This window comes from Nicotiana attenuata, unplaced genomic scaffold (assembly GCF_001879085.1).
Source record: "Nicotiana attenuata strain UT unplaced genomic scaffold, NIATTr2, whole genome shotgun sequence".
Lineage (NCBI taxonomy): Eukaryota > Viridiplantae > Streptophyta > Magnoliopsida > Solanales > Solanaceae > Nicotiana > Nicotiana attenuata.
In genome coordinates, this window is record NW_017672913.1 from 116,216 (window position 1) to 139,720 (window position 23,505).

Consider the following 23,505-nt stretch of genomic DNA (forward strand, 5'->3'; position numbering starts at 1 on the left):
GGGGGGGGAACTTGCAGCTTTCATGTTATTTTGGCGATTGACTGTTTGCTGGTTTTGTTAATTTTCCTCTCTTGTGATTCATTAGGATTCATGGGATCGTGGAATTCCTCGAATCAATACATTGTTCCAGAAGGATCGCCACACCCTTGCATATGACAAAGGATGGAGAGTGAGAACAGACTTTAAACAGTACCAAGTTCTTAAGCAGAATCCATTCTGGTGGACACACCAGAGGCATGATGGAAAGCTATGGAACCTGAATAACTATCGTACTGATGTGATACAAGCTCTTGGAGGAGTTGAAGGAATTCTTGAGCACACATTATTCAAAGGAACATAGTATGCTCTCTTCCTCATTGCTCTTTGTATTTCTTTAAATATTATTGGGGAGCCAATACATTTTTACTCTCTGAACTGGATTGTGTGGTCTCAGTTTGCAATTTTGCATAACCTTTTGGTGCAGGCTTTACTAACTAATTTCCTTGATATTTCAGTTTCCCTACTTGGGAGGGTCTTTTCTGGGAGAAAGCTTCAGGTTTTGAGGAATCCATGAAGTACAAGAAATTGACTAATGCTCAACGATCTGGGCTTAATCAAATCCCTAATCGTAGGTTTACTCTTTGGTGGTCGCCAACAATAAATAGGGCCAATGTCTATGTTGGTTTCCAAGTACAGCTGGACCTGACCGGGATATTTATGCACGGGAAGATTCCAACTCTGAAGATATCTTTGATCCAGATCTTCCGTGCACATTTGTGGCAGAAGATCCATGAGAGTGTTGTCATGGATCTTTGCCAAGTTTTGGATCAAGAGTTGGATGCATTGGAAATTGAGACTGTGCAGAAGGAAACAATTCATCCAAGAAAGAGTTACAAGATGAATAGCTCGTGCGCTGACATCCTCCTCTTTGCTGCACATAGATGGCCAATGTCAAAACCTAGTCTTGTTGCCGAATCGAAGGATGTGTTTGACCAGAAAGCTAGTAACAAATACTGGATAGATGTGCAGCTTCGATGGGGTGACTATGATTCTCATGATATCGAGCGTTATACACGTGCAAAGTTCATGGATTACACAACAGACAACATGTCTATTTATCCATCTCCTACTGGTATGTCACGTGTGCATCTAGTGATCAACTGAATTTATTTCCTTTGTCGGTCAAGTTATAGTTATTTCTTTTTGCAGGTGTAATGATTGGACTTGACCTTGCTTACAACTTGCATTCTGCCTTTGGTAACTGGTTCCCTGGTTCAAAACCATTGCTTGCCCAAGCCATGAACAAGATTATGAAGGTACTTTTCCCCTTTCAATCATCCATTATTTTCATGAACTGGTTTGCGTGTAGTATATGTTGCAGCTGAAAGTTTCTTAACACCCTTATGCTCCATTATGCAGTCAAACCCTGCACTCTATGTTCTGAGGGAACGCATAAGGAAAGGGTTGCAATTGTATTCTTCAGAGCCCACAGAACCATATTTATCATCTCAGAATTATGGAGAGATTTTCAGCAATCAAATTATATGGTTTGTTGATGACACAAACGTGTACCGAGTGACCATCCACAAGACCTTCGAGGGAAATCTGACGACAAAGCCCATAAATGGTGCAATTTTCATCTTCAATCCTAGGACAGGTCAACTGTTTTTGAAGGTAAGTGCAGTTCGACTGTAATTTTCTTGTTTACTCCTGGGCAAACTCCATTGTCCTCTTAACTGATGTGTGTGCTGTGCTTTTCATTTACAGGTCATTCACACAAGTGTGTGGGCAGGGCAAAAGCGTCTTGGCCAGCTGGCTAAGTGGAAAACAGCCGAAGAAGTGGCTGCGCTTGTAAGGTCTTTGCCAGTTGAAGAACAACCGAAGCAAATTATTGTGACTCGGAAAGGGATGCTTGATCCATTGGAGGTCCACTTGCTCGATTTTCCGAATATTGTGATCAAAGGAAGTGAGCTGCAGTTACCATTCCAGGCCTGTTTGAAGATAGAGAAATTTGGTGATCTTATACTGAAGGCTACGGAGCCACAAATGGTTCTGTTCAACATATATGATGATTGGTTGAAGAGCATCTCATCCTATACAGCATTCTCCAGGCTCATCCTCATCCTGCGTGCACTCCATGTGAACAATGAAAAGGCTAAGATGCTACTCAAGCCTGACAAGTCGGTTGTTACTGAGCCTCACCACATCTGGCCTTCACTTACAGATGACCAGTGGATGAAGGTATGTTTAGGAAAATGTACCTATGCCTCCTTGAATTTGCCATACCTTGATATTGTGAAAGAAACTTTTGTTAGTGGCTTTATACTTCGTAAGGGTAATCTTCTCTTTGGTTTGTTCAGTGGCACACCTGTGAGATTGTGTCGATTTTAATTTGGTGGACTCCTTTCTGATTCTGGACTGTGTGCATGGTGCAGGTTGAGGTAGCGCTTAGAGATCTCATTCTCTCAGACTATGCAAAAAAGAACAATGTCAACACATCAGCATTGACGCAGTCTGAGATCCGTGATATTATACTTGGAGCTGAGATTACTCCTCCATCCCAGCAGCGCCAACAGATAGCTGAGATTGAGAAACAGGTAATAATCTTGGTCCTTGTACTTATCAGTGTAGCCCCCTTTGTTGTTAGAGATTCATTTGCTAATGTGCATCATCTTTTCAGGCCAAGGAAGCAAGTCAACTGACAGCGGTTACCACAAAGACCACTAATGTCCATGGTGATGAGTTGATTGTTACTACTACAAGTCCCTACGAGCAAGCTGCCTTTGGCTCTAAAACAGATTGGCGTGTGAGAGCAATTTCTGCAACAAATCTCTATCTCCGTGTGAACCACATATATGTCAATTCAGAGGACATAAAGGTAACACTTGCTTTGCCATCTATTGTTTAACTAGACATACTATACCTTTAGCACCTTGTTCGTAGAATAACTGTTACACTAGAAACATATCAGTGTTAATATTTTGGTTTTTAACTGTTTGTGCAGGAGACTGGATATACGTACATCATGCCAAAGAATATTCTGAAGAAGTTCATTTGCATTGCCGATCTGCGGACACAAATTGCTGGTTACTTATATGGTGTAAGTCCACCAGATAATCCTCAGGTGAAGGAAATCCGGTGTATTGCAATGCCTCCACAGTGGGGGACACATCAGCAGGTGCATCTACCTTCCGGTCTTCCGGAGCATGATTTTCTCAATGACTTGGAGCCTTTGGGATGGATGCACACACAACCAAATGAACTTCCTCAGCTGTCTCCACAGGTTAACTTCTATTCATCTTTGTTTTGTTGTGCGGCTTTAATGAGTTATATTTCCAGGGGTTAGGTGGGGTTTGTTTAGCCAATTGCTCTATGCATAGCTCTTCTGATGTGTAAATCTTCTGAATAACAGGATGTTACTTCACATGCTCGGATCCTTGAGAACAACAAACACTGGGATGGAGAGAAGTGTATTATATTGACATGCAGCTTCACACCAGGGTCTTGTTCGTTAACTGCATATAAGTTGACACCAACTGGGTATGAATGGGGACGTGCTAACAAAGATACAGGTAGCAACCCTCATGGTTACCTGCCGACTCATTACGAGAAGGTCCAGATGCTGTTGAGTGACCGATTCCTTGGCTTTTACATGGTAAGTGTGCTAGTCTATGGATTATTCAGTTGGATTTTTGATTGCTGCTCCCGTCCCATGTTTCCTGCATCTCCCTGCTTCCTTCCATGCCATATCCGTCTAGAACTGAATCTAAATTTTAACTTTGTTTTACAGGTACCTGATAATGGTCCATGGAATTACAACTTCATGGGAGTGAAGCACACTGTTAGCATGAAGTACGGGGTGAAGTTAGGTACACCTCGGGAGTACTACAATGAGGATCATCGTCCTACACACTTCCTGGAATTCAGCAATATGGAGGAAGGTGACACTGCTGAGGCAGATCGGGAAGATACATTTACATAATACAACGCCATTAAAATATACGTTGGTAAGTTTACCCTTAAGTCTTTGGGAAGTCGAATCAAATGGTGACTTAGTTGTTGTATGTCTCAGCTATAATCCATAGTGTAGTGGCTGATGATATTAGATGGAACCTACAAGTTGTAAATATATCAAATGTAGCTTGATACCTCTGTATGCCTTTTATCCGGGGCGGATCTCGTCTTTGTCGGTTTAGAATTTAGCTCGCGCCTTTTAGATGCGGCAAAACAAACAGATGTTTGTACAGCAAGAGAAGGCAAATCGTGTTTTTGGTATTTTGATTTTTCCTTTAACCCTGTTATAGTAGGAACCTTGTATGCCGAGAGCAATGCAACTGAACCGTGTAAGGTTTAGAATGGTCATGAATTAAAAGTTAGTAATGTCTTTCTCTATTCGTATTAAAGGTTTGACTCTACCTTCGTAACGCAGGGATAAGGTCTGCGTACACTTACCTTCCCCAATATTCACTTTGTGGAATTTCATTGGTTTTTTGTTGTTGTTGTTGTAGTATTAAAGGTTTGAGATGTTGAAGCGGTGCATTTTTTTTTGGAGATGTATAACTGTCTTGAACCAACGGGTTAGGTATATGTACTAATTAAGCGTAAATTTTATCGGTGTTCATTCAACTTTGAGTTTGTAACACAAAAATTACTTTTCTATTTTTTGTTACATGATAGTCATTTAACTTTGATTTTGTAACACAAAAATCATAGTTTTATTTTAGTCACATAAAAGTCATTTAACTTTGGCCAAGTTAACTAAAATGTAAAAATCACCTGTTTTTATTTTTTTATTTTATACCGAAAATATGACATGATACTTCAAGATAGCTATCTAGCTTAATAAAACATATTAGATTAATTTTAGAGACCTCCCTCATGTTTCTCTTCAAATATTACTCTTCCTTGTAGTTTGTGAAATTACGTTAATTTTCATATTTTGATTTCTTTATAACAACTCGAAGCCACACGAAACATATCGAGCTCGAAAATCGTGTTTGTCATTGATTTTTTTGATGCTCTAACAATGACTCTTCTGCTAACTTAAAAAGGTATTTTGTAAAATTCAATACACAAATGAGTATAAATAAATAATGGCAAAATAGTCAAATTATATTTTTTTACATTAATGATAATGGGTTAACAAAATTATTACAAAGTAATCAAAAATAAGAAAAGTAAACATAATACTCGATTAGCGAAACTTGGAGGGAGGTTTCTCAAATTATTCCAAATATAACTAACTTATTTTGGAGCGTTATGTCGTATTTTCAGTATGAATATAAAATTTGGGTTATATTTACTTTTTAGTTATTTTGGCCAAAGTTGAATGACTTTTTAGTTACTTTGGCCAAAGTTCATGATTTTCATGTGACAAAAAATAGAAACGTGACTTTTGTGTTACAAGCTTAAAGTTAAATGATTTTATGTGAGAAAACATAAAAAAGTGACTTTTGTGTTATAAATTCAAAATGAAATGACTACCGATAAAATAAAGCTTCAATTATAAGAAGCTCACTAAGTGCGCTCTCAATCAGAGGCGGAATCATGATTTCAAGTTCATGGATTGTGACGACCCGACGCGTCGTCTCGTGAGTTATTGCCCCGTTCTTCCCATTTTCTGCTTCCTCATGTTTCATTATCGGTATTGGGTGCATTAGAATTTGTTTGGAGCGATTTTGATAAGAAATGAGACATTTAGTCTCTTTTAAGAAGACTTAAGTTGGAAAAAGTCAACCGGACGTTGACTTATGAGTTAGAGGGCTCGGATGTGAATTCCGATGGTTCGGTTAGCTCCGAGAAGTGATTTGTGACTTAGGAGTGTGATCGGAAGTGATTTTGGAGGTCCGGTGTAGATTTAGGCTTGAATTGGCGAAGTTAGTATTTTGGCGATTTCCGGTTGATAGGTGATATTTTGATCCGGAAGTCGGAATGGAATTCCGAGAGTTGCTTTAGCTTCATTAGGTGAATTGGGATGTGTGTGCAAAATGTCAGGTCATTCGGACGTGGTTTGGTTGGGTTTTTGATCGAATGCGTGTTTTGAAAGATTTAGAAGGACTTAGGCTTGAATTCGATGTAAATTGATGATTTTGGTGTTGTTTGAAGTGTTTTGATAATTGGAACAAGTTTGGATGATGTTTTAGGATGTGTTGGTGTTTTTGGTTGAGGTCCCGGGGGCCTCGGGTGAGTTTCGGGGTGGTTTCAGATCATTTTGGAGAAGTTTGATATTGCTGGTTCTGGTGTAACACTGTAGCTTGGGAATTGCGAAAACACTGTAGCTTGGGAATTGCGAAAACACTGCAGCTTGGGAATTGCGAAGGATTTGCTGGGAATTGCGAAAACACTGTAGCTGGGGCATGTTTAAAAAACATTTCATCCGCGAGTTGGGGTTATTTTCCACCATTGTTAAGCGACCTTGGGAGTATTTGGCGAGCAATTAAGAGGGTTTTGACTGGGAATCGATTGGAGGTAAGTCCTATGGCCTAGAAACGTCATTTTTATTGTGATTTCAACACTTAAAATCATGGAAATTGGGTTAAGAAGGGAAGAACTAGGGCTTGGGTTTTTGAATGAGATTTTGGGATTTGAGGGAGCAAATGAGCTCCGATTCTTGTGATTTTTACATGTATAGACTCGTGGCGAGATAAGGAACATTTTGGTGTAAAATTTTTTTACTTTCGAGAAGTGGGCCCGGGGCTCGGGTTTTGCCAACTTAGTGAATTTTGATATTTTTCGAGTCTTTTCGATTGGGTTTTTATGTTTCTTTAGCCTATTGTAATGTATTCGTTGTGGTTTTAATCAGATTCGGTGTGCGAAGAGGTTGATTCGAAAGACAAAGGCATAGCGAGCTAGACTTGTGGCCGGCTTGAGGTGAGTAATAGATGTAGATGATGACCTGAGGGTTTGAAACCCCGGTATATCACATTGTGACGCTATATTGAGGGGAGACACGTACTCATATGACGAGTGCGGGGTCGATTGTGACTGGGGATTGTGACCTAGTCCATTCCGATCGATGTTCGTACTGTGTTCTTGACTAGAAGTTGTTTGGTAATCATCCTACTTGGATTTTATGAATATGTTTGGGGCTTTGTGCCTATCATGTGCATCCTTCAGGGATCCTTATCACTGCTTCCATGATGCTTAGCATATTTCATGATATCAGTCCTGAGTTAGACACTGCCTCGAAATGTTTAGTAAATAAATAAAGGTTTAAACGCATAGCTCTATAGTTCCTAATAATTGAAACTAAAAATGAACAATTTGACTATGCCCGAGTGGCTTGCATGCATGTATATATCGGGACTGAGTGTGGATCGGGCTGCACGGCGCAGCGAATGTTACGATGATATTGCGCTTGGGCTGTAGGAGCCCTTCCGGAGTCTGAACCCCCACAGTGAGCGCGGGTACCCAAATGGATCGGGCTGCGCGCCGCAGCGGTCATGTGCATTGCATTGCATTCATGCATTTATACCTATTTGTCTTACTTGTCCTGGTATTGTTGTTGTTCCACCGTTTTATATGCTGAATCGCTGATTATAGCTTTATATTGTAATATTTCGGAATTTCTTACTTTCAGCCGTTATATATGTTTATTACTCACTGAGTTGGAAGTACTCACTTTACTCCCTGCACCATGTGTGCAGATTCAGGTGCTCCGGAGACTTAGTGGAGCGGTTTGCTGTCTTCTTGGATTTTATCTTCAGGAGTTGTCGAGGTAGCTGCCTGACGTCCGCAGGACCCGACTCCTCCCCTTTATTTCATTTATTTCTTTCATATTCTAGACTTCTTTATCACTATGGATATATATTACTCTATTACATCTAGAGGCTCTAGACTCGTGACTCCAGATCTATTGGGGAATGTTTGGAATATTCGTTATTATTTTTCGTACTATTTTATTTAAATTCGGATTAGAACCTTGACATTTGCTATTTTAATCGTATTATTTGTTAATGGATTACGTATTTGGGTTGAGAGTATTTAATTGGTCGGGCTTGCCTAGCATCAGTGTTGGGCGCCATCACGACCGGGATTGGGGTCGTGACATGGATGCATGATCTTAATAATTTTAAGTTATTGAATCTTAAATTAATAGTTTATATTATATATTTAATGAAAATTTTAAGACGAATAAACCCGCATATGGCTGTCCAACGGGACGGGCCGGCCGGTCCCGTCCCGCGACCCGTCCCGGTCCCGTCCCGCTAAAAATTAACCGGGATGGGCCAATATTACGCGGGACACGGACGGGACGGGACGGGCGCCCGTTTCGTCCCGTTTGTCCCGTCCCGTTTCGTCCCGCTTCGTCCCGTCCCGTCCCGCGTCCCGTCCCGTCCCGCGTCCCGTCCGCGTCCCGTCCCGTCCCGCGTCCCGTCCCGTCCCGCGTCCCGTCCCGTCCCGTCCTGCCTGTTTTTTTTTTATTTAAAAACTAGCCGTTGGGCAACGGCTTAAATTGCAAAAATAGCCGTTGCCAACGGTCCAAAAAGCCCCACACCCCCCAAAACACCCCCAACCCCCCCCTCCCCCCAAACTTTTAATATAACCCCTAAGTTTAATATTTGACACTTTGGCCCTATTTTCTACTATAAAATACCCCCCATTCTTCTTCATTTTTCCCACAAAAAATCAATCTTCTCTCTCAAATCTCTTACATTCTAATATTCTAATATTATTCTCTCAATATTGTTACTATCAAGTGATATCTTTCAACTTTCAAGTATTTGGGCAAATTTTTTGGAGCAACTTTCAAGCTTCAAATTAATTCGTCAAGTATTTGGAGCAATATTTCGGGCAATTTCTTCAAGTTTCAATATTTAATCACGGTGCACTCGTTCCATCTCCTAATTTTAATATATAATTTTTGCGTATCATTGTAATTGGCTACTGAGAGGCCTAGTTCAAACAGAACCCTTCCTAGAAGGTGGCTGCGTAGATTAGGTGCTCTTCAAAAGAATTGTATTTGTATTTGAGATTTGAAAGTTCTATTAATAAAATAAATGGCTCTAAGAGATGAATTATTTTTATGATTTGTCGGTGTTACTTAATAGTTAATACTTTGTAATTATATTAAATAAATTATAACTCTATTATAAATTTATATTTACTAGATTATTTCATTACAAGTCTTTTGTTTTAATATTTTATAATTCTTTACTTAGTTTTCTAATTTTCTTTTAACATACTAACATAGTAATATTTAAGTTTATTAAATAAGTCAAAAATCTAGCCGTTGCAAACTTTAAAAACATAGTAATTTTCAAAAAACTAGAATTTTTTTTAAAAAAAAAATACACTTAAGGCCCACGAACCTCCCGTCCCGTCCCGTTTGGTTGGCGGGACGGGACGGGACGACCGTTTCGTCCCGTTTGTCCCGTCCCGTTTCGTCCCGTCCCGCCACCGTCCCGCCTAAATCTCGTCCCGTCCCGTCCCGTCCCGTTAAAATCGTCCCGTTCCGTCCCGTCCCGTCCCATAAACCCGCACCAGACACTGTGCCGCCGCGTCTGCTCTCAATTCATATGTTACACTGATTTTTGGCAACTTTTTGGCATATGTTGTTCTAAAATCTGTGCCGCCGCCTCTGCTCTCAATTCATATGTTACACTGATTTTTGGCAACTTTTTGGCATATGCTGTTCTAAAATCAATGTATTATTATTGTCACAAATAATGTCCTGTTACCTTCCCCCTCTCCCCCCCCCCCCCCTTTTTTTTTTGGTTGGTATTATCCATTGAGGTCTTGACTTTGTGTTATATCTAATTAAGTTGTAAAATAATTGAATATATGGTTAAGCGTAAGCAAGCAACCTAACCCAATATCTAATTTTACTTTTATAATTCGAAATATTTAAAACAAAGAAGGGCAAATACGGCAAAATACTACCTTCACTGATTGCAAAGACTTCTTGCGCCATTCAAACATATATCTTTCCACGAATTAAAGAACTTAATCTTTTTTTACTTCCAAATCTAACCCTTAACTTTACTTAAATTTATCATTAATTAATAATACCCACCCCTACCAGTAAAAGTCACAACTTTTGGATTTAGCCGCCTTATTTTTAATTATGAAAAATTATCATTAAAATTTTATTTGTTCAAATTTTGATGTTATTTGATACATGTGTTAATAGAAGATACTTAGTAGATATTCAATAAAATAATCAAAGTGTACGCAAGATAATTTGGGCACCATCATATAAAGATGAAGACTAATTAATGTAAATTTGTGGCCATAACCTTATTTTCTATCTGCTAATTCACTAACTATGAATAATTATCACTAATATTTTATTTGTTCAAATTTTGATGTTATTTGATGCATGTGCCAATGGAAGGTAGTAAATATCCGGTTAATGTGCGCAAGATGATTCGGACACTACCATTATAAATATAAAGACTAATTACTGTAATTTTTGTGGCCATAACCTTATTTTCTATGTACTTGTACTCTTATTATGAACAATTACCACTAATATTTCATCTGTATAAATTAGGTGGAGAGGATTATTTGATATTGAAAGGTAACAAATATTCCGTGAAATAATTAAGCTATGTGCAAGCTGATCCGAATATTATCGTTAACAAAAAAGACTAATTAGTGTAACGATTAACATAATGTATAGAAGTTAATTAAAACAGAAAATAATTTTAACCAAGTTCAAAGGCTTTTTCATTTCTCTTGTCCACGAATCAGAGAAAATAAACTTTTTTTACTACCAATTCTACCCTTTAACTTGATTTATAATTATCATTAATTAATACTCACTCCACCTGTACCAGTTAACAGCTGATAGCCTGATAGCTTCACTTGGCCGGCGAAAGCCACGTGGCAAACAGCCACTTGTTCCACGTAAACATTAAAAAAAACAAAATTTTAAATCAATAAACTGACACTCTAGTACATTAGTAGTACTAAACAAAAAAGTTATGTCAGAACCCACATGCTCATTTCTCACCATCATCACCACCGCTACAGCCACCATCTCCAGCCGCCATGCAAGGTGGAGCTTCCGGCGAAGAGTCAAACTCTGGTCTTCATCAAATCTTGGTTGAAAAATTCTACTCACTGGAATCAAGTTATAGGAAACTTGTGGAACAATTCAATTTATTATATCAAGAAAAAAATAAGAAAAGTATTGTGAAAATGGATTCAGATGAAAAATTAAAAGATTTATCAGGTCAAATGGAGTTATGCTCTGGAGTTTTCTTTAGTGGGAATCCGTACAAGAACGTGTTGAATTGCATGGGTCATGCAGTTTACGTTAGTGGAGCTGATACAGAAGAAATTATTTACTGGTAAGTAAATTAACATATATTTAAATTTAAATATGATCAGTTAATTGCACTAATTCTAATTTGTGATGTTTGTTTTGAGATGGGATTGTTGATATTTGAATTTATGCTTTAGTAAAATGAAGTTGACTTAGATGTAGAGATTTACTTTAAATTTTGATTTATGGTAAGCAGTGGCGGAGTTAGGAATTTATACTTAGGACAAAGAAGTCTAGAATATCAGAATTGGAATTTGATCCTATGACCTACAGCCTCTCTGCCCCATCGGGATAGGGGTAAGGTCTGTGTACACACTATCCTCACTATTCTCCCAAGACCTTTACTAGGTCGTTGTTGTTGTTGGTGAATTTGATCCTATGACCTACAGTTACTTTTGAATCCTCTTTACCATTATGCTAGAATTTCTCTTCGCACTCTCGGACTGATCATCTTGCTGCAACAAAGCAAGCTTAGGAATGAATCTAATGGAAATTTAGGTCTCTGTCCGCTTGGAAGGTCAAGGGACAGTGGCGAAGCCGAGAATTTTCCCAAAGGTGTTCAAACTTGAAATAAGTAAAAAAAATCCCCGATAAAGGGTGTTCAATATATGTTATATACCTTTAAAACCTAATATTTTACCTATATATGCAGTGTAATTTTCTGACGAAGAGTATCAGAGTGTAGCTTCGCCCCTGTCAAGGAAATATGTTTGATTAAGCAAGTAAAAAAATTTAACTATAAATCTGATCATTTCATAACACTATTTCTAATGGGCGATGTTTGTTTTGAATTGGGGTTGTTGATATTTGAATTTATGCTTTGATAGAATGAGGTAGATTTACTTTGAAAATTGGTTCTTTAACTCTTGTTAAGGCCATCTAGTTATCAAGTCAAGTCAGTATCTTTTATTGTAAAGGAACGGATTTTAAGTAATTTAATTTAAGTGACCCCAACTAGTTTGGGATTGAGGTGTAGATGATTGATTGAAACTTTGTGGCATGGTAGCAAGTAGTAAAGCAATTAGGCATCACTTTTGATTATATATAGTTTACTCTTTCACATTTATCATCTACTCTCTAACCAAGGTCTATCGGAAACAAACTCTCTGCCCTCCCTGCCCTCCCAGGATAGGGGTAAGGTCTGCGTACACACTACCCTACCCAAACCCCACTTGTGGGAACTCACGGGTTCTTTTTTTTTTTTGTTGTTGTTGTTGTACTCTTTCACATTTACCGCTTTAGCTAAAGACTAGGTCGAGTTAAGGTTATGTTGCTGTTACACTTACATTAGGTCTAAAATGTTTAAGTGTGGGATTTTAAGAATAGTACTTTGCTTTAAGAGACAAATTTAAAGTGATAGTGGAACAGAACGAGCCCTGGTATTAGAATATATAGAGGATTCATTTCGTCAACCCGAACTAGTTTGAGACTGAGGCATAGTTGATTGATTTGTTGACTCCGGCCAAAGATTATGATTAGGAATTAAATCAAACAGATCTCTGCTAATGTTGTCTGTTAGTCCTAAAGTTCAAATTCTGCACTTTGGTTTAACTCGCTTTGTCACAGAGGAATTGTCCGACTACTAAAGGGGAGGAAGTATGCTCAGGGAGCACGATGGGTAGACAGTGCGAAAGACATTTTGGTTTAAGCAAATACTTTTCCATAGGCTTAATGTTATATCCTCTTTCATATCTTGTTTATATATGTAGGTGTATAGATTGTGTTGCATCCGACATTGCAGAAAATGCAATTACCTTCTCACTGACTATTATTATGAACAAATAGAAGAGAGAAACATTTATTTTCCCGCTAGAAGAAAAATAAAGTAAAAAGAACTCCAGTGATTTATAAGGCAAGTAGCAAACAGATAAAAAAAGAAGGAAGACTCTTGGCGCTCTTGTCTGTTGTGAGGTAGTATAATATGTTATACAAGGAAATTCTTCTCATGCAGGAATCGATTTGCTGAAAGACTTTACGGTTATAAAGATCATGAAATACTTGGACAAAGGTCCACTGAACTGCTTATCTGTGAAGAATATAATGAACTGGCTAGGATTTTCATGGAAAAGTTGAGCTGTGGAGAATCATGGTCGGGTCTGTTTCCTTTTAAGAAGAGGTCCGGTCAGATCTTTATGGCAATGGTGACGAAAAGCCCATTGTACGAGGATGGTGAGTTTTTTGGTGTTATCACTGTTTCGAATGACGTGGCTTCATTTATTAATGTAAACTCAAGAAACGCAAGTATCCATGAGGATAATAGTCAACCTGGCGCACGAGGAATAAATTTCAAAAGGATTCAATGGCAGCCACGGCCACAAATTGCATCGTCTGTTTCAAATCTGGTGCTTATTATCATGTTATCATTGTCCTTCATAAATATTTTGGTCTAACTTTTTGAATAACTATTCTTTGTTTTTTCCTGATTTTTCAGGCCTCGAAAGTTTTCTCACTGAAGCGTGGAGAGGATACGTGCAACGTATCTGGAGATGCAAGGGACAGAGATCAGGTGGATTTAGATGCCAAAGAAGGGAAACCGCTGAAGCCGCCCAGAGCACCTGTAAGTGTGAAAGTAGATGGTTTGATTGCTCCTAATTGACTGAACGGGCATTTTATGAGGTAAGATTATCATTTCAGGCGGCACGGCTGAGTTTCAATTTTCTCGGCGGGAAGAATAAAGCTAATGCAGAGAGCTCTGAGAAGGATGAATCTACATTTGACATTTCTCAGCCTTCCAAAATCGTAATTTCCCATCTCTTTAAATTTATGGAGTAATGTCCATCTCTTCCTTCTTGGCTTTATCTTCTAGGCTTTAATTTCTTTGAAAAGATTTGATGGCAATTACCTTCAAAGTCTTGTTGCGGCTGATTTGTACTAATAACATATGTGTTAGGGTTTACTATAGTCATGAATGATCTAGATGAAATTCGAGAACCGGTCATCAAACTTTTGTGACAAGTTGAGTAATTCCTGTGCGCTCTGCAACGTGCTAAGATCAGTGATAACTGAAACCAAAAGAACAGAATACGAGGGGGGGGGGGGTGGTTACTATATTACAGCCTTTTTTCAGAGAGGGGATGAATGTAAGGATCAAAAGGAAAAGGGTTTTTGTGGTAGGAGAGAGGAATACGAATGCTCTCGGAGATCACAACTAAGTCACACTTAAGAGGAATTAGAAGTTAAAGACAAAAATGTACGCATCTTGTGCTGAATGAATAAAAGAAAAGGTCCCAATAAAAGTTTTGACAATTGTATGTGTAACTATGATTAAAGCTGGATGTTATTTCTATTGACTGGTTTGCAATTGTAGGCAGCAAAGGTTATGTCAAAGCTGAACATTGCAGTATTTGGGCACCTTGATAAAGAGAAGAGCCAACACAATGAGAATGACAATACTCGTGTTATCGAGGCTACAGCTGAACCATATCCGCGAACAGATTCAGAGGCTAAATCAACTTATTGTAACTTCGGTGATGAACGTATTCATCTCCAGAAAAACCAGAAAAGAACTTGTTTTGATCCGGGAACAATGTGTGCCCCTACAACGGGGCATGATGTTGTAGAGGGTCCAAGTGGAACCTTCTCAAGGAACTCCAAGGAACGTCCCGAGGCATCTAAAATTCCTGAGCAGTATCCGGGATCATGTATGAATGATGAAGAGCTTAAGCCACGGCTCGGGAAATCAAAACTATCAGAGGTGGAAGATTCATCGCAGCAGCTTTTAGAATGCCAGCAATCACCAAAGTCAGGGAGGAGCGTTGACAGTCGTGGAAGTTCATCAAGCATAACTGAGAATGAGTCAAGATTGATAGTAGATTGTGAAATCTTATGGGAAGATATTAGCCTAAAGGAGGAAATTGGACGAGGTAAAGTAGAGTAATCTCACCATCATTAACATACGCCTTTTTTTTTTTCTTTTTTTTTTTGTGGAGCTTACGCCGAGCATTTGTCATTATTTTTTCTTTAGGTTCATATGGTGTTGTATATCATGGAATCTGGAACGGATCGGTACGTCTCTAGCTCAAAAGTTTTCATTTATGTTCTGAAGGTTATTGGAATAGTATTTCAATTTTGGAAGTATATAAATTCTTAATTCTCTCAAAGTTATCTTTAGGATGTTGCTGTTAAGGTTTATTTCGGGAATCAATGCTGCGATGGAACATTGCTCGAGTACAAAAAGGAGGTATGTGATGCCAGCAGCTAAATGGACACCGCCTTCATAGGACATAAAATTTTAATCTACTTTCACCATGTTTTTCAGGTTGAAATAATGAAAAGACTCAGACATCCTAACGTGTTGCTATTCATGGGGGCCATATTTTCTCAAGAAAAACCTGCTATCGTCACCGAGTTTTTGCCCAGGTAATGAAATGAGTTACTCCCACGGGGAGAATTTCGTGAGAATATGTATATAAAACTGGACTGGCAATTGGCAAATAATTGACTGACACTTCTCATCACGTGTTTCAGGGGAAGTCTTTTCAAAACGCTTCACCGAAATAATAAGCCATTAGACTTCAGTCGGCGTCTTAGGATGGCCCTCGATGTGGTGTGGTTCTTGCTTGAACTCATCAATTTCCTTCTCTAATATGTTTTCAGTTTGACACTTGACCTTGTTCAATTGACTCTAGGCAAGAGGTATGAATTATTTGCATCGCCGAAACCCACCTATTGTACATAGAGACCTAAAATCTTCAAATCTGCTTGTCGATAAAAGTTGGACTGTCAAGGTACTGATTGCTGAATAGATGCTTCAATTTATTATGAGTGACGACCTTTAACTAGAAAACTCCACTGATATTTTTTTTCTCAGGTTGGAGATTTTGGCCTATCAAGATTTAAAGATGCAACCTTTCTAACATCAAAATCTGGGCGAGGGACGGTAAAAGATCTTTTCTTTTGCCATATTCCTATGGTCACATCAGATAAAGCTTATCCCTTTACCTGACTGTTTTCTTTTTCCGGATCACTGCAGCCGCAGTGGATGGCTCCTGAAGTACTTCGAAATGAACCTTCAACAGAGAAGTAAGTTCCCAAACATTGCTTGCGCAAGCATCATCGGAAGATTAAATATTTTTGCATCCGTTAGTTTGCGTTGGTGACTAGCTTATTGTTCTGATGCTCGATTGCTTGTTGAGCTTGAGCCCTTTTCTCTTTGTGCCTTTTTTCCAAAGAATGCGTTTTATGTAGGACGACAAAAAGATATAACTGTAGGCAGAGGCGGACCTAGGATTTAAAGATATAGGGTACACCATAATGTGAATCTGTCGTTGGTCCTATAGATCGATAATAGGGGTTATATTTGATTGGTTAGGGATTAATTTCAGTTTAGTATAATAGACCATGTATTTAAAAAATGCAACCAATAAACATAAGGCTATTGTATTCGTCGACTCTTATTCTAAACTAAGGCTACTAGATAGTTGGGTATAAAACAATAGAATAACAAAAGTAAAGAAAATAAAGAAGAAAAATGAAGGGCAAAAGAAAAAAAAACAGAAATGGCTGGTTGTATAAAAACCAGCATAAGAATATACAGTCCATACGTAAAGAAAGGAAAAATGAAAAAGCTGAAGGGGGTGGGAAGAGACTAGCGTGAGAATTTAAGTAATTGGCGTGAGGGAGATTCAAACCTTGGTTACAACTCACAAAATGACTTGCAAAATCTCCTCCCAACCAGTGCACTAACGAACACTTTGTTTAAACAAGTACCGCTGTTTCTATATTACTATTTCCTGTAAATATTTGCATGTATATACCAAGTTCTTGTTGAAGTCTACGGGGTCCGGTACCCCCTCACTGGACAATGTTGGTCCGCATCTGTCTGTAGGAACCATTTTATCCCTCGGTACCAGATGTTGCTTACAATGCAAGATCTTTTCTTTTGTGTGAATATGATTAAATTGCTGTCAGAGGCAGACCTATGCTATATCGAGAGGGGTCACCGGCACCCGTAGAGTTTGGCAAAAACTCCATGTATACATGTATATGTCTTTAGAAAATTGTGATATATTAGTAGTGGGTACCCTATATACAAAGCCGATTTTGGTTGAATCCAAAAGTACACCCTCGACCTTCAAATCTTGGGTTCCGCCTCGGTTGCTGCACATTCGACTATCAATTACCAGTAATAGTTTTGCTGAAAACTGGATCATATACTTGGACGAGCTTCTCATCTTTTTCTGCATTTTAATTGCAATGGCTTTCTGATTGATTTCTTCTGTTATCACGCAGATCTGATATCTTCAGTTTTGGTGTCATCCTATGGGAATTAATGACTGAATCTATACCATGGAGCGACCTTAACTCTTTACAGGTGACTCTCATTTTTACCTCTTTGGTATTTGCAAGCGTGATCGCGCAAGTGCTGATAGCAAGTTGTCTAACTAAACCTTTGCGTCCTCTTCTTAGTGGTTACTATTGGAACCAATGTAAGTTTTGTGTTTAAAGGTTGTAGGAGTCGTTGGATTTATGAATCGTAGATTGGAAATACCAGAAAATCTTGATACTCGAGTTTCTGCAATCATCCGCGATTGTTGGCAAAGGTGCTTTTTCTCTCTCATTTTTTTCGTTTGATCGTTTATGTTTTCTCATCGAAGTATGCTAAAACAGAACTCTGACTAAACCTTGGTTTCTCTATTACAAACAGCAATCCAGCACTCCGTCCATCATTTGAAGACATAATTCAAAGGACGACAGACGTAATTCTCTGTTTTTCAGGATTGGCAACTAGGAAGAACACGACCATATTATCAAACACGATTTGAAGGTTACTACACATAACAACTTATTTTTAAGTTTTCTCTCTTTCACAATCCTTTCTCGTTTTAAAGTTCTGGTTAATGTTCTCCATTTACCTTGAAAATGAAGTTGGTGTTGTTAGAAACATATATAGTCCATAGCCTCCTTAGTAAAACATAGTGTAAAGATTATGAGCCCGTTTGGACATAAGAATTTTTTCATTTTTTTTCGAAATCAGTGTTTGCCAATAAAATTTTAAATTTTCAATTGAAGATGAATTTTGGAATTTTTCGAAAGTTTGAAAAACTTCAAAAAGCTGTTTTTCAAAATTTTCACTCAGATCACTCACAAAAATTCAAAAACAACCAAAAATTATATTCATGTCCAAACACAACTCTAATTTTCAAATACCATATTCACTTGGAAAAAAAAATTCACTTTTTCTTTTTGGAAAATTTACAATTCTTATGTCCAAACACGCACTATATCAAAGTGAGGTGAGTTAAGGTCAAATATACCCTTGATTAAATTGGCAAATAGGCAAGTTCTATGGTAGTAAACTTCCACCTTGTGCTACTAAAGGCATCCCCTCCTCGCAATAAAACAGAAATCATTTAAATCAAGATTGCTTTTTTAAACTTACAACTTTTACTTGAAATTAATTCATATTGGATTACAAAATTAATTAAATTAATTGTTCTAACAATTAGTCATGACCAAATATCATGAATTTCAAACCTTTTACAGACAATTCTCCCATATCTACCAGGCAGCTTTCAAGAATGTCGTCGCAGTGGCAGGCGTCAGTGGCGGAGCCAGAATTTTCACTAAGGGGGTATCAATATATAAGAATTTAAATGAAGGGGAGTCAATATATAGTAAATATACATAAAATATATTTTTTTATCTAGCAATGCTGTGTACTTTTCCGATGAAGGGAATATATAGTAAATATACATAAAATATATTTTTTTATCTAGCAATGCTGTGTACTTTTCCGATGAAGGGGTGTCGGTTGACACCCCTAGGTTGAATGTGGCTCCGCCACTGGCAGGCGTACGGGCAGATCATAAACAATACTAATTCTTCTTCCATTTTTAGGATCTTAATCTTGTGTCCGAAGACGCGGAAGAATTCTGGAGTCAAGAATTCTTTTGGGAAGTCATGCCTGTCTTCCAGCACGCGGTATCGGCCTACGTACATAGAAAAAGTTTGCTCATTCTTGCATGGTTTTTTGCAACATGTTGAGGTAGCCATTGACGTTGAATGTTTTCATCAGAAAAAGTTGAACCCTTTTGCATGAGTTTAACTTCCATTGATGGAAACTCTGAATGAAGCATAGTTGAAGAGAAAAGAGAAAGATGGTTACTGTGTTTGTGAGATTTTGGATACTGTAAATAATAATAATAATAATAATAATAATTATAATAATAATAATAATAATAATAGGGTATATAATCCTAGGAAAAGCGGGTACAGTGCTTTTACAGAATATAAATTTTAATTTACTTTCACCGTGTTTTTAGGTTTGAATAGCGAAAAGACTTTCACCTCTGTTGGTATTGTATTGTATTGTATTGTTACTTTACATATAATGTTTATTTTGATTGTTACTTAAATTTTATTGTATCTTATCGTTAAATTTGTCGTTACGTAACGACAAAAAGTGCCACTTTATGGAACGATCGATTTGGTGTGGTTGCGTCGTTCTCTTATTTGTTCCCTTATTTTTTCCTCTTATTTTGCCCTTTCATATTATTAGATAATCCTACTTTATCCTTTATCCTACCTTTTTATATAATAATTCTACTTCGTATCTCATTTTTTCTTTATAATATTGTAAGTTTATTATTCATATTATTGATGTATGACATCATGAAACGACGGAAAATAATACAATATATTCAAATAGTGTATATGTCAAAGATACAATATTATACAATATAATATTATACGATGCGTAACAACTATCCAAACAAGTTGCTATTTGTTAGACATCCTAACGTGTTGCTATTTATGGGGGCTGTATTTTCTCAAGAAAAACCTGCCATCGTTACAGAGTTTTTACCCAGGTAATGTATGGATTATAATGCATACTGTTTATGCAATAAATAATATGGAGATTGTCATGTAGTGTATAATAATGTAAGGATAGTTTTTATTTTATTTTAATGCGCCACATAGGACTCATTAAAGGGGAATCTTCACTGCTATTTGGAAATTTTCCATTCTCACGGCTCGAACTGACGAAGGGCGAATGATCCATTTCACCATACTCTTTGATGGTAATGTAGACATTGTTATGTAAGGATTACATACATTAAGAGCCTGTTTGGAAAGCCACTTTGGAAGTGGATTTGGGTGTGTTTGAGTGTAATTACATAGTTTGGCATGTTTTGGCGAAGTAATTACTTGGTCAGCGTGGAATTGGGTGTAATTAGAAGAGTGTAATTACACTCTCCAATTCTCAAGGGGGAGGTGAGAATTAGTGGTAATTACACTGTGTAATTACGGGATTACTTTCTAGTTTCTTTCCTTTTTATTTTATTTTAATTTATTTTCTTTATAACTTTTATTTGTATTTTTTAATTTTATTTTTACTTTTTAATTTTTTTGAAATTTTAAAATATATTTTTCTTTGTACATTATTTATATTTTATTTCTCTACCTTTACTTCTTGTGATCCCATGTAATTACTTATATTTTATTTATTATTCTATTTTTTGAAACTACACCTCCTAATATTACAAATAATGAGTCATTAACAAACTTGGCATATATTGAGTGATACAATTAAAGTAAAGTTTCGTTTTTAAATATGATTATATACTTATTATGTTTCCTGATCTTAAGTTGTAGTGGAACTTACTATTATTATGTTGGAATTTGACATATGTTAGTATTTTTTTTTTTGTGTGTGTGTGTTTTAAAATTGTGCTATATTCACTGTTCCAATTTACTTGTTTTAGTAGTATTGGCTCACATTGCATATTGTTCATTTCTTTTAAAGTTAGAATTGATAGATTAGTTTTGTCAAACATTTGAATAATATTATGACATTATATTTATATATATTAATCTATTTTATCAAACATGAATTTCATGATATTCTTACAAAACATATGTTTTAGTTTTGTAAGTATCTACACTAAATATTATTAATTTAGAAAATATATAATAAATTATTTTTTACAATTATTAATTATAAATATATGATTATTAATTAATGTATATTCACAAAAAAATATACATCTTAAAATACCAAATATAATATCATTTACACTTATAAAAATTTATAGGCATATATTTATTATATTTACTTTTAAATTTTGATAATTACTTCATTTAAATTTAATCTAACTGTGTAATTACATTTGTACAACGAAACAGTAAACTTGTAATTACACTGTAATTACACTATGACAAACAAATAGGTCATTGTAATTATACAACTGTGTAATTACAAGGCTGTGTAATTACTACCTAGTAATTACACCAATTACAATTACCTGGTGTCTTTCCAAACAGACCCTAGAGGCTTTCTTTTCTCTATATATTCGTATTTCACATTTTACCATGCATAAAATTATACATAGATTTTCATAACTTATGTGGTTATTAGCAATGCAGAGTTTAATGCGGCCAACAAAACATTGTATTAATATTGGCATTATTGTGTACTGGTAGCTGATATAAGTTACGTTAGTCGCAATTTATTAGTATTACAATACTAAATTAATATATATCTGATATTTTGAATTTCTTAAATCATGCACTTCACTTCAAGGAAGTGTGCGCTCCATTTCTTGGTTTTTGGGGTCAAATCCTAGGGACTTTGTCGCTTTTGTGCGTTTTTCACTTTTAAAAACAGTGTCTGTTTCTGATTCAAAATATTTAGTTTGTGGCCACTGAATTGAAATTTTGAAATATGTTACCCGCCTTCAGCAACTTAGGGCTTAAAAGCCGTAAAGGTCATGGTCGACACGGGTGCCACACATAACTTCATCACTGAGGAAGAAGCCAAACGCTTGAGACTAACACCAAGTCAAAATTGGCTTAAGACGGTAAAGGCAAGGGCACTAGAAATCAATGGAGTAGTTCGGGACGTGGACATCAGCATAGGCACATGGCGAGGTAAGACCTATTTCACCATAGCACCTATGGATGATTTCAAGATCGTGTTGGGCATGGAATTTTGGAGCAAAGTAAATGCCATTATCTTTCCCTGCTTCAAAACCATATGCTTCTTGGGAGAAGGAACATCATGTAGTGTATCCACTACAACTATGCCCGCTACCTCGCCACAACCGCAATTGTCCGCGATGCAACTTGTCAAAGGACTAAAGAAGGGTGAGCCAACATAGATGGCTGCCATGTATGACATTGAAGATGCTTTCGAAGATAAGGGCACGGAAGATATGCCCGAGTGCATCAAACAACTCTTGGAGGAGAACAAAGGCATCATAACGGACGAGTTGGCCATCCGTCTACCACCGAGGCGGGAGATAGACCATCAAATTGAGTTGGGACCGGGTACGAAACCACCCGCCTTTGTACCATATAGGATGGCACCCCCGGAATTAGAAGAGTTAAGAAAGCAACTCAAAGAGTTACTTGAGTCGGGGCAGATTCGACCATCCAAAGCACCTTTTGGCTTCCAAAAGAAGCATGCTGGATCATTGCGACTGTGCATCGACTATCGCGCACTAAGCAAGATAACTGTGAAGAACAAATACCCTATTCCCTTGATCGCCGACTTGTTCGATAGATTGGGGAAGGCCAAGTTCTTCATGAAGGTAGATTTGCGCAAAGGATATTACCAAGTGCGCATAGCCCAAGGAGATGAGACTAAGTCCACGTGCGTAACAAGGTATGGAGCATTCGAGTGGCTCGTGACGCCGTTTGGGTTAACTAACACACCAGCCACGTTTTGCACTCTTATGAATATGATTTTCCAGCCATACCTTGATGAGTTCGTGGTGGTATACTTGGATGACATAGTCATTTACAGTAACATCCTGGAGGAGCACGTGGAGCATCTACGTAAAGTCTTCCATGCAAGTCTTCTCAAACCTTATCATGAAGAGAAGGAGGATCCAAGCCGAGGGGTGTCATCGCGCGCACCTATGGCCGTAACCGCATCATATGACAAGGACATTGAAGCCATCATTGACAAGAGGGTCGTCCGTTCAAGTGGCAAGAAGCCAAGCATGGAGTACTTGGTCGTATGGAAGGGGTTGCCGGCGAGAGAAGCTACTTGGGAGAAAGAAAGAGACTCGTCGTCGAAATTCCAAGACCAAGTCCAAGCATACTTGGGGAGTACTTGCGCCGAGGACTTCGCAATAATAGGTGGCGGAGAGTGTCACAACCCGCTCAAAAGACCCCCATTTTCCGACCAAGACAATCAAAGATAGCCGACGGGAGCGCGATTTAAGTCCGTGGCCCTATGCCCGACCATGCCGAGGTGAGCACGGGTGGCATGGAACATGTTCACAAGGATCTTGGCATGATGGAAG

At 37.7% G+C, this 23,505-nt stretch overlaps 2 protein-coding genes across 4 annotated transcripts in view; both read left to right on the top strand.

The window, feature by feature from the left end:
- LOC109214915 (pre-mRNA-processing-splicing factor 8A-like) overlaps positions 1-4,470 on the top strand; it is a 12,759-nt gene extending 8,289 nt beyond the window's left edge. The window contains exons 17-26 of the mRNA XM_019378881.1: positions 86-339; positions 495-1,111; positions 1,189-1,295; positions 1,399-1,653; positions 1,747-2,220; positions 2,415-2,576; positions 2,660-2,857; positions 2,984-3,262; positions 3,392-3,634; positions 3,770-4,470. Coding sequence (XP_019234426.1) covers positions 86-339; positions 495-1,111; positions 1,189-1,295; positions 1,399-1,653; positions 1,747-2,220; positions 2,415-2,576; positions 2,660-2,857; positions 2,984-3,262; positions 3,392-3,634; positions 3,770-3,961 — 2,781 coding nt within the window. The 3' untranslated portion in view covers positions 3,962-4,470. The remainder of the gene's footprint in view (positions 1-85; positions 340-494; positions 1,112-1,188; positions 1,296-1,398; positions 1,654-1,746; positions 2,221-2,414; positions 2,577-2,659; positions 2,858-2,983; positions 3,263-3,391; positions 3,635-3,769) is intronic.
- Positions 4,471-10,904: 6,434 nt separating this feature from the next.
- On the top strand, positions 10,905-19,543 carry LOC109214916 (serine/threonine-protein kinase B-raf-like). Of its 3 annotated transcripts, none has more exons than XM_019378884.1 (16): positions 10,905-11,276; positions 13,203-13,593; positions 13,683-13,808; positions 13,886-13,990; positions 14,559-15,114; positions 15,216-15,256; positions 15,363-15,431; positions 15,510-15,610; positions 15,719-15,797; positions 15,880-15,978; positions 16,062-16,130; positions 16,224-16,273; positions 17,483-17,564; positions 17,699-17,793; positions 17,898-18,017; positions 19,091-19,543. In XM_019378884.1, exons 1-15 carry the CDS (start codon positions 10,975-10,977, stop codon positions 18,013-18,015), a joined length of 2,283 nt encoding a protein of 760 aa, XP_019234429.1. In that variant the 5' UTR covers positions 10,905-10,974; the 3' UTR covers positions 18,016-18,017; positions 19,091-19,543. The 3 variants fall into 3 exon arrangements, with proteins under 3 accessions (XP_019234429.1, XP_019234427.1, XP_019234428.1); XM_019378882.1 differs by lacking the exon at positions 19,091-19,543 and adding an exon at positions 18,737-19,084; XM_019378883.1 differs by lacking the exon at positions 19,091-19,543 and adding an exon at positions 18,759-19,084.
- The last annotated feature ends 3,962 nt before the right edge of the window (positions 19,544-23,505 follow it).

Coding starts and splice junctions, on each gene's coding strand:
- LOC109214916 (XM_019378884.1), top strand. CDS start 10,975: ATGCAAGGTGGAGCTTCCGGCGAAGAGTCAAACTCTGGTCTTCATCAA. Junction 15,432..15,509: donor TGCTCGAGTACAAAAAGGAG/GTATGTGATGCC, acceptor CATGTTTTTCAG/GTTGAAATAATGAAAAGACT. Junction 17,565..17,698: donor GCGACCTTAACTCTTTACAG/GTGACTCTCATT, acceptor TTGTGTTTAAAG/GTTGTAGGAGTCGTTGGATT.